The sequence below is a fragment of the Pogoniulus pusillus genome, chromosome 6 (assembly GCF_015220805.1).
Source record: "Pogoniulus pusillus isolate bPogPus1 chromosome 6, bPogPus1.pri, whole genome shotgun sequence".
Taxonomy (NCBI): domain Eukaryota; kingdom Metazoa; phylum Chordata; class Aves; order Piciformes; family Lybiidae; genus Pogoniulus; species Pogoniulus pusillus.
In genome coordinates, this window is record NC_087269.1 from 3,140,390 (window position 1) to 3,150,383 (window position 9,994).

Genomic DNA, 9,994 nt, shown 5'->3' on the forward strand with positions numbered 1-9,994 from the left:
GACCATGGCACTAAGTGCCTCATCCAGGCTTTGCTTGAACACCTCCAGGGACAGTGACTCCACCACCTCCCTGGGCAGCCCATTCCAATGCCATCACTCTCTATGAGGAACTTCCTCCTAACATCCAGCCTAGACCTCCCCTGGCACAACCTGAGGCTGTGTCCCCTTGTTCTGTTGCTGCTTGCCTGGCAGAAGAGCCCAACCCCACCTGGCTACAGCCTCCCTTCAGGCAGTTGTACACTTCTGTCTGAAATGCCTCCTGTGTGCAAATTTCAGTCGGTGGATGCTAGGTAAATAGTTTGGCATTTTAGGATAACAGGGGAGAAGAGCAGGAAGTGACAGGTGATTTATTGAACAGGAATCCAGCTGCATTTTTGGCTTGCAGACTTAAAAATGATGATATTTCTGTAAAGGCAGAGAGTTGGCATCTGCAGTGGCTCAGTTTCCTACTATGAGAGGTGCTTACAATCTACAGAATCCATTTGAGGGATTTTTATGTGCCTACCATATAAACTATATTGATGTCACTGGATGAAGAGGTAAAACCTTGCATGTTTTATATGTCAAGTGACAGTGGCTCTTCTGTGGGCAACAGTTAACAATTAATCTTCTATTCATAAAGGTAAAGTCCCAAGGATTCAAATGGACATAAGCAGCTCTGTACTTTCTCTTAGTACTGTTGCTTATTTAAGCCACTTGGTTAATAGAACTGCTTCCATCAAGTGCAAGTGATGGGACTGGGGGGAATGGATCCAAGCTAGAGCAGGGGAGATTTAGGTAAGGCATTAGGAAGAAGTTCTTCAGCATGAGGGTGGTGAGAGACTGGCACAGGTTGCCCAGGGAAATGGTGGAAGTTCCATCACTGGAAGTTTTTAAGGCCAGCAACCTGATCTAGTGGGAAGTGTCCCTGCCCATGTCAGAGGGCTCAGAACTGGATGATCCTTGAGGTCTCTTCCAACCCTGACAGTTCTGTGGTGCTGTGAAATCCAACCATTTCAGGTGAACAGAAATGTTTCCAAAGGTGACAGGAGATAATGCTCAGAAATAGATCAACTGTCCAACACTTCTGAAAATGTGCTCCAAGATGCAGTGACATTTGCTTAGGTGCACAAAATGTGGCCTCAGGGGAGAATGTTCTTACAAAGCAACTCCTTGCATGAGCTGCATGGCACACAACTCTTGGTCTTGGTCATACAGGGCAGGCTAAAGAAGAAAGGCTTAGAAATTAACTGGCTATAAATGGCAATGAGGCATCCAAAATCCACAGTCTTGCAAAAGAAGTTGTGACCTTTCTCTCCTTGGGCAGAGAAGAACTCTGCTGGCATCTTCAGACTGGAGGTTAGGAAGAAGTTCTTCAGCAGGAGAGTGGTGAGAGCCTGGAAGGGGTTGCCCAGGGAGGTGGTTGAGGCCTCATCCCTGCAGGTGTTTAAGGCCAGGCTGGATGGGGCTCTGGGCAGCCTGACATAGTGTGAGGTGTCCCTGCCCATGACAGGGAGGTTGGAACTGACTGATCCTTGTGGTGTCTTCCAACCCTGATTCTTTGATTCTGTTCTATGATTCTCTATCATGCCACACACTAGGAGCAGTCAGATACTTTGTTGGGAGGGTGATTTATTTTTGAAGCACGGCCAGAGCTCAATTTGCTTTTGTTTTCCATTAGATCCTCTTTAAATCTCTTCTGCTTGGGTTTAAATGATGAATAAAAGGAGTACTTTTCCTGAGCTCCTACAGTGGTGTCTCCAGAGCAGCAGCAACTGAAAAGTGGCTGAGTTTTAACACACAAACTTGTTATGACGATGACACAAGCTCCTATTTCTCTTCTTTAAAAGCTTAACTATGCACCTGAGAGGTTTTACTGATACTTAACATTCCAGTAAAAGGTTTCCTTTTTCAGCTGTAGTTTAAGGTTTATATACATGTGAGCACTTTTACAGCAGGTTATTTTTATCATTAAGGTTTTTATTTTGTGGGGAGTGGATGGAAAAATGTTGGTGAAGCCAGGTGAGCTTTGCAGACGTTTGGACTGGGACTTTTCTGCCTTTCAAACCTTATTGGATGAATCTGGAGGCAACAGATGTAAATACTGTCAATCAAGCAGTCATCTTGCAAGATCAGAGGCATCTGGCTTCACTCTTTTCCTGATGATAAACTCATTACTGAGTCGTTATACCTTTTGTTTAGGCACAGAACTTCCTGTCTGTGTTAAGCTTAAAACGTGTCTGAAGTATTTGTGTTACAGGGAGGTTGTTTTCCAGATACTGGGAATTTCTCAGTTGCTCTGGGAGAGCCTTCTCCTGCCTTAGGGTTGTGTTTGAAACCTGTGCCACAAAGCTGTCTGAGGAAGGACTGCTCTGCAGCAAGCCTCACTTCTCCCCACCAAGTGCTGAGCTTCACAGGTTTGGGTCACAACTGCAGCTGTATGTGGGTGTAGAGCTGGCATGGACCTGATTGCAAGGAGCAGCATGTACCAGCTGCTTGATGTAATGAGTGCAAGTGGAGTAAGAGTCTGAACGCTGAGCAGCAGGAGCAGAGCTCTGAGCCAGCAAGGCTGTGGTGAAACTGAATCATAGAATCGTAGAATCAACCAGATTGGAAGAGACCTCCAAGTTCATCCAGGCCAACCTGGCACCCAGCCCTAGCCAGTCAACCAGACCATGGCACTAAGTGCCTCAGCCAGTCTTTTCTTGAACACCTCCAGGGATGGCAAGGGCACAATGTCCACCTGCAGACCACTGCCAAGTGGCATCTTTTAGGGAGTCAGTGCTGCCACCACTGCTGTTAAACATCTTTGTCAGTGATGCAGACAGAGGAATTGACGGCACCTTCATCAAGTTTGCAGATGGCACCAAGCTGTGTGGCACAGTCAACTTGCTAGAGGGCAGGGATCCATCCAGAGGGACCTGGACAGGCTGCAGAGCTGTGCCCAGGCCACCATCATGACATTCAACAAGGCCAAGTGTAAGGTCCTGCAGCTGGGTCTGGGTAATCCCAAGCACAACTCCAAGCTGAGTGGGGAATGGCTGAGGGCAGCCCTGAGGAAAAGGACCTGGGGGTCTGGGGTGATGAAAAGCTCAACAGGAGCCTGCAGGGTGAGTGCAGCCCAGACAGCAACTGTGTGCTGGGCTGCAGCAAGAGCAGTGTGGGCAGCAGGGCAAGGGAGGGGATTGTGCCCCTTGGTTCTGCTCTCCTCAGACCCCACCTGATGTCCTGTGTGCAGTTCTGGAGCTCCCAAAACAAGCAGGACATGAAACTGTTGGAGCCAGTCCAGAGGAGGCCATGAAGATGCTGAGAGGGCTGCAGCAGCTCTGCTATGAGGGCAGGCTGAGAGAGCTGGGGCTCTTCAATCTGGTAAAGAGAAGGCTTTGAGGAGACCTTGGAGTGGCCTTCCCTTATGTGAAGGGGACCTACAGGAAGGCTGGGGAGGGACTATTGACAAGGTCTTGTAATGAGAGGATGAGGAGGAATGGGTTTAAAGTGGCAGAGGGGAGATTGAAACTGGATGTTAGGAAAGGGCTCTTTCCAATGAGAGTGGTGAGACACTGGCACAGGTTACCCAGGGAGGTTGTTCAAGGCCAGGTTGGATGAGGCCTTGAGCGACCTGTTCTAGTGGGAGGTGTCCCTGCCTATGGCAGGGGGTTGGAACTGGATGATCCTTGAGATCCCTTCCAACCTGAACCATTCTATGAACTCATCCTGAGTAGCAAGCTTCAGTAGTGTTTGAAAGCAGTGAGTATCAATCAGTGGGCAATGAATGGCTTAGAAAGTGCTTTTGGCATGGGAGCCTGCAGGCTCGGCTAAGCATGGATCCATTCCAGGACACAGGCTCAGGGTCAGCTTCGAGAGGCAGTAAACAGAGACTTTCCCACTTCAGGAGTTAAAATAACTTCACACTTGTGTCACCTCCAGGAGCTAAACTTGCACATTTTTCCCTTGGTTAACTTTGGGAAGGGAGAGAGATGTAATAGAAGAGGCAGTAGGGCTGAGGGTAAAACCAACCTATTGGGATATCAGAAAGGTGTTGGCCACACATCAAAAACCTGCAGTGGGTTTCAAAGGGTGAGAGAAAGCCATAAAGTGGTTTTGGCTTGGTGTTTATCTAAAGCAAATGCCAACAAGAATTAGTGGAGAATGCAATCTTAGCAAGTACTGCTCAGATTTTCTGCTTTCAAACCAGCTTTTCCTAGTTAGGACTTAAGAAATCCATGGTGCTTTCATGTTAGGAATCAAAACACAGATGAAAGTAGCAAAGTCATTTCAAACTTTGTCAAGCAAGGCTTGGTGAAGTTTCACACACTAAATTCAGGCAATCAGCAGAAAAATGTTTGTGAGCCATTGCTGGGGATGAATGGGGCAGGTTCTTTAATGTCTTGCAAAGAAAAGCTGTTTCATGGCCTCCTTTGGTTTTGTTCAAGCATAAAGAAAGCCCCAAAGGGACTGTTAAGCTTTTGCATAGTAAGGGCTGCGTTTGAGCAGAGATTTGGCTTATGGATTTCTTCAGATTAGGCTTAGAATCAGAGACTGGTTTGAGATGGAAATGACCTTTAAAGGTCATCTAGTGCAACCCCCACTGCAGTCAGTAGGGTCATCTTCAGCTAAATCAGGTTGCTCAGAGTCCTCTCTGATCTGACCTGCTACGTTTTCAGAGATGGGACAACTACCACCTCTCTGGGCAACCTGTGCCAGTGCCTCATCACCCTCACAGTGAAGAATTTCTTCCTAATATCTAATCTAAATCTACCTCCTTTCACTTTGAACCATTACTCCTAGAATCATAGAATCAACCAGGTTGGAAGGGACCTGCAAGATCATCCAGTCCAACCTAGCACCCAGCCCTATCCAGTCAACCAGACCATGGCACTAAGTGCCTCAGCCAGGCTTTTCTTCAACACCTCCAGGGATGGTGGCTCCACCACCTCCCTGAGCAGCTCATTCCAGTCCCTGAACACTCTCTCTGTGAAAAAACTTCTTCCTAATGTCCAATCTAAACTCCCCAGCCTCAGCTTGAGGCCATTCCCCCTTGTTCTGTCTCCAGTTCCCTGGGAGAAGAGCCCAGCAGCAGCCTCTTCACAGTGTCCCTTCAGGTAGCTGCAGACAGCAGTAAGGTCTCCCCTCAGCCTCTTCTTCCTCACACTAACCATCCCCAGCTCCCTCAGTCTCTCCTCATCAAATTTATCTTCCAGGCCCTCCCTCATCTTCATTGCCCTCCTCTAGACCTGCTCCAGCACCTCCACATCTCTCTTGTATTGCGGTGCCCCAAACTGACCACAGCCCTCGAGGTGTGGCCTCTCCAGAGCACGAGGGGACAGCTTTCATTGCACACATTGAAGCGAGCTGCCCAAAGGAAGCTCACTGGGGCAGTGTGCAGAACTAACGTGTGTGTTCCCTGCCTCTCTTTGCAGTTGATGAAGGTGGTGTGAAGGAGCTGGGCAGAGTGAGAGTGCTGCACAAGAGAACCGTGATGCCTTACAGCGTCTACAAGAAGAGAAGGAAGGGGCCGAGTGACGAAGCCAGTGTCCAGCAGTACGCCAGCTTGGTTGGCCAGGCCTGCTCCGAGAGGATGCTGCTCTTCAGAAGCTGAAAGATGATTAACTGCCAGTTGGATGGCACTGTTCTGTTGCACTGCCACTGGGTGATCTGTACTCTAGCTGTGTGTTGGTATGCCTGCTCCAGTAGCAGTATGAAATCCAGGTTCTCTCTCTAGGCTTGTGTGGGTTCGTGGTACTGTGCTTAAAGGCCAACTCCAGTCAAGCTTACAATGCAGCAAGGCTTTAGCAATACAAGTTCAGCAAACCACGCTTGCAGTATATTCCAATTCAGTAATTTTAGCCTTTCTATGCATTGGGAATAACCCTGAGTATGTCAGCAAGATGAAAAACAGGTCCTTTCCAAGACAGCAGTTGACTAAATCTAGGTTAACAATAATTCAGTTACAGATGTTTTCCAGTAGCACCTTGGATGTCTGTCCCTTAAAACTTGCCATGGCATTTGTGCTCGCATTTGGATGCTCCTAAACTCCTGCAAGGGAATGGAGACCTGCTGTCAAGTTTCTAACCTGAAATCTGGTATGGTTTCATCTTTTTTTTCAGCAGTCTGTTTAAAAGCAGGCAGAGATGACTGTCACTGCCCATTCTTCATGGCTTTGAGGCAGTAGGTTAGTGTCTGAGGTCCTGGTGAACACAGGAGCTCCTCATAGCTTCTTGGTGGCAGGGGATGCAGTGGAAAACTTGACCCCGTTAGAGGTGAGGCAGGATAGTTGCACTATGACTACACCAAAGCTCCAGCCAGGAGGTGTGGTGGGGGTTGGTGTAAGCCTTATCCTTTGTCTCAGAAAAGGGGAGACTCTAACGCACATCACTAAGGCGAAGCAGAGCATTGCATTGGGAGGTTTGTCCTGTGGCTCTCCACTGCATCTTGCAGGCTCAGGCTACAGAAGACTTCTAGCTTTGGTTGCACTCTTGTTCTGCAGGTGTGTCTGGGGAGACTTCAGTACCATACTCCTGTATTTTTACTGTTTTGTTGATGGTGCAGCAGCTCACAGATTAGGTCTTTAGTGACACTCAAGTGCTGTGATGCTTGCTGAAGGCACTTCACTGATCAGCCATGTCATTAGTCCTTTGTGTCCCTATCCAGTCACACAGGTTAGAGGAATGCTTGGAAACAGCACCACTGTAGAATTCAGTGATGCATTACAAGATCAAAACAATGCCATTGCACTCATGATCCTTATCTTCTCGGATACCAGGAGCTGGTATTTACCTTCAGTCAACTGCTGGTAAGCTCTAAGGAAAAATTCTTGTTCAAGAAAATGTGTGTAGGTGGTGCCCCAGAAAGGAACCAAGTCCAGTTTTTTACTCTTCTGAGAGTTACATCGTGGCTTGGGCTTGGATTTTAAACACTTGGCCAATATTTTTAGTCATTGTTTTTTGTTTGGGACAGATGCAAGAATTTTGGAATTCAACTGCATTGCAAAGTGAACCTTTTGTCTGTCTCTTTTTGGTCACTGGAATGTTATTGATATAGACTCGAACAATGATTTTGTGTTTCACACCTTGAACAAGGATTTTTCATTTCACACCTTCACAATGATTTTGTGTTTCACATCTTGAACAAGGATTTTCTGTTTCACACCTTCAGCAATGATTTTGTTTCACATCTTGAACAAGGATTTTCTGTTTCACACCTTCAGTAAGGATTTTGTCTTTCACACCTTGAACAGTGATTTTGTGTTTCACACTTTCAGCAATGATTTTGTCTGTCACACTTTCAGCAGTGATTTTGTGTTTCACACCTTGAACAAGGATTTTCTGTTTCACACCTTCAGCAATGATTTTGTTTCACATCTTGAACAAGGATTTTCTGTTTCACACCTTCAGTAAGGATTTTGTCTTTCACACCTTGAACAGTGATTTTGTGTTTCACACTTTCAGCAATGATTTTGTCTGTCACACTTTCAGCAGTGATTTTGTGTTTCACACCTTGAACAAGGATTTTCTGTTTCACACCTTCAGCAATGATTTTGTTTCACATCTTGAACAAGGATTTTCTGTTTCACACCTTCAGCAGTGATTTTGTCTTTCACACCTTCAGCAGTGATTTTGTCTTTCACACCTTCAGCAGTGATTTTGTGTTTCACACCTTGAACAGTGATTTTGTGCTTCACACTTTCAGCAATGATTTTGTCTTTCACACCTTCAGCAGTGATTTTGTGTTTCACACCTTGAACAGTGATTTTGTGCTTCACACCTTCAGCAATGATTTCATGATTGGGGTATGTTGTATTGATTTACTTGCAGTCTGCAACAAAAGTGATGTCTGTCAGCATTATATCTGGTATGTGTTTGTCTGTTGCCTGGTACTGAGAAGTTCCTGTACAATCTAGGGTGTCCACGTCTTACCTAAGCCCATTGCCATGGGAAACCCACTAAATACTACTTAGGAGCATTCTCATCAAGAGTTCCTTCCTGTGGAGAAAATGCTCTTTGCCACTCAGTGAAGTGTCAGAAACATTTTCTGCCTGCCCAGAGTATTGGAAGGTGGTGAAAACCAAAATGAATGAGCAAACCTTTTAACCTGATACAGAATCACTTAACAGGCACGGAGGAATTCCAGTATGATTGCAGCACCTTCAAGATTATCAGACTCATTTAATGATGCTCCTGGAGAATTTAAAGGTTCTGTTAAACTGCCACCACTGGGAGTTCTTGAAGACCTTTTGTGCCCACTCCTTGTTACTGCTAATGCCTTCTAGATATGGATTAGACTCTTGACTGAGGCTCTGTAAGAAGAGTGAGAATTGAGTACAGCTTGAAGTTGTCATTAATGTGACCACTGAATGACTATCTCCTGTGGTGCTTTCTCTGTCTGACCTCCACTGGAACTGCAGCACCATGGCATGCTGGGCTTCTGACTCTTGCTGACCTCCTGTTGATATATATATATATATATACATAAAAGCACTGAGACTAACTCAGCAGTTGAGTTAATCCCCTGTAGTATGTTGAGCTCAGACTTGCTGCTTTAGTGTTTCAGAAGGAAATTGGTGCAGTGTCTTCCAGGACTGATACCTCTACCCCTGCTTTGGAAATGGAATAGAGCCCAAAGATGAAGTTCTGTACATTTTACCACTGCCTTCAGTGGAGCTGCAAATTCCTCACTGTTACAAATGTATGTGATGAGATGCTGACCTGGAGAGGTGCTGAGTTCAGAGGTTATTTCATTTAGTACAAACCATTTTTTAAGCCTGGGTTCTTTAGGTTTTTTGTTGTGTTGTTGTTTGGGTTTTTTTTTTAATCATAGTTAATTTGTGAGAGTTCATCCCTCAAGTAAACTTGCCTCCTTCTTCTGTCTTCTCTTGATGAATGAGCATAAAAAGGTGGTAAGAAAATGCAGAGCTGTGACCACTGCTAAAAAGGAAGATTCTTTGTTTTAGTTGGGAAGGAGCTTCCTCATTTCCAGCATCAACTCATTTCAGTGAATGCAAAAGATCCTGCATGTTGAGTCTGTGGTTGCTTCTCAGCAGGCCTGTTTGACTTGCAAGTATAGACAATAAAGTTATTCCTAGTCTCTGTGAATTATTGTGAGGAAGTAAGAGCTGAAGATGCAGCTCCTGGCTTCCTTTGTAGGAGTTCATTACCCTGGGGGCTGGCTAAGTGTTCAGGGAGCAGCAGAATCAGGGAGCAGTGATTAGAAGGGATACCTCTTGGGTCAAACGCATGACCATAACCTAGGACTACATTTTACTTTGCACTGGACAGAGTTTATGCTTTGAGAACAGAATTGCTAATTCTTCTACAGCTACCTGAAGGGAGGCTGTAGCCAGGTGGGGTTGGGCTCCTCTCCCAGGCAACCAGCAACAGAACAAGGGGACACAGTCTCAAGTTGTGCCAGGAGAGGTCTAGGCTGGATGTTAGGAGGAAGTTGTTGCCAGAGAGAGTGATTGGCATTGGAATGGGCTGCCCAGAGAGGTGGTGGAGTTGCTGTCCCTGGAGGTGTTGAAGCAAAGCCTGGCTGAGGCACTTAGTGCCATGGTCTAGTTGATTGGCTAGGGCTGGGTGCTAGGTTGGCCTGGATGATTCTGGAGGTGTCTTCCAATCTGGCTGTTTCTCTGATTCTATGAATAGAATGAGGAGACTTCCCCAGAGGAGCCTAGGCAAAGCCAGCTGGTCTGGGGGTCTACTCCAGTTATTCTGTACCATTCCTGCTGAGTTGAAAGCAGCTCTTTCTCTGAAGTGAGCAGTGAAATGTGCCATGCAGAAGTCTGTGCACAATGATGACCAAACACTGATTCATTTTCCTGCTGAACAAGGCAGAATTTCAGCTCGTTCTGAACTCCTGAGGGAGGCTTTTGTTGAAGCCCAGTGTCACCATGGCTCAGACTTCTGCTGTGCCAGGGTTTGTGGTGGTCCCACTGGGGTAAGGCTGTGTCCTTCACATCATACTGTCTGGGAGCATCTCTTTGTTCTGTTCCACTTGTTCTGAAGTTCTGGTGCTGTCT

At 46.3% G+C, this 9,994-nt stretch overlaps 1 protein-coding gene across 3 annotated transcripts in view; it reads left to right on the plus strand.

Annotated features, from left to right (window-relative positions):
• ATE1 (arginyltransferase 1) overlaps positions 1-9,071 on the plus strand; it is a 98,261-nt gene extending 89,190 nt beyond the window's left edge. For all 3 annotated transcript variants that reach the window (XM_064144239.1, XM_064144236.1, XM_064144237.1), the window contains exon 12: positions 5,400-9,071. In XM_064144239.1, the coding sequence (XP_064000309.1) occupies positions 5,400-5,578 (179 nt within the window). In that variant the 3' untranslated portion in view covers positions 5,579-9,071. The remainder of the gene's footprint in view (positions 1-5,399) is intronic.
• The last annotated feature ends 923 nt before the right edge of the window (positions 9,072-9,994 follow it).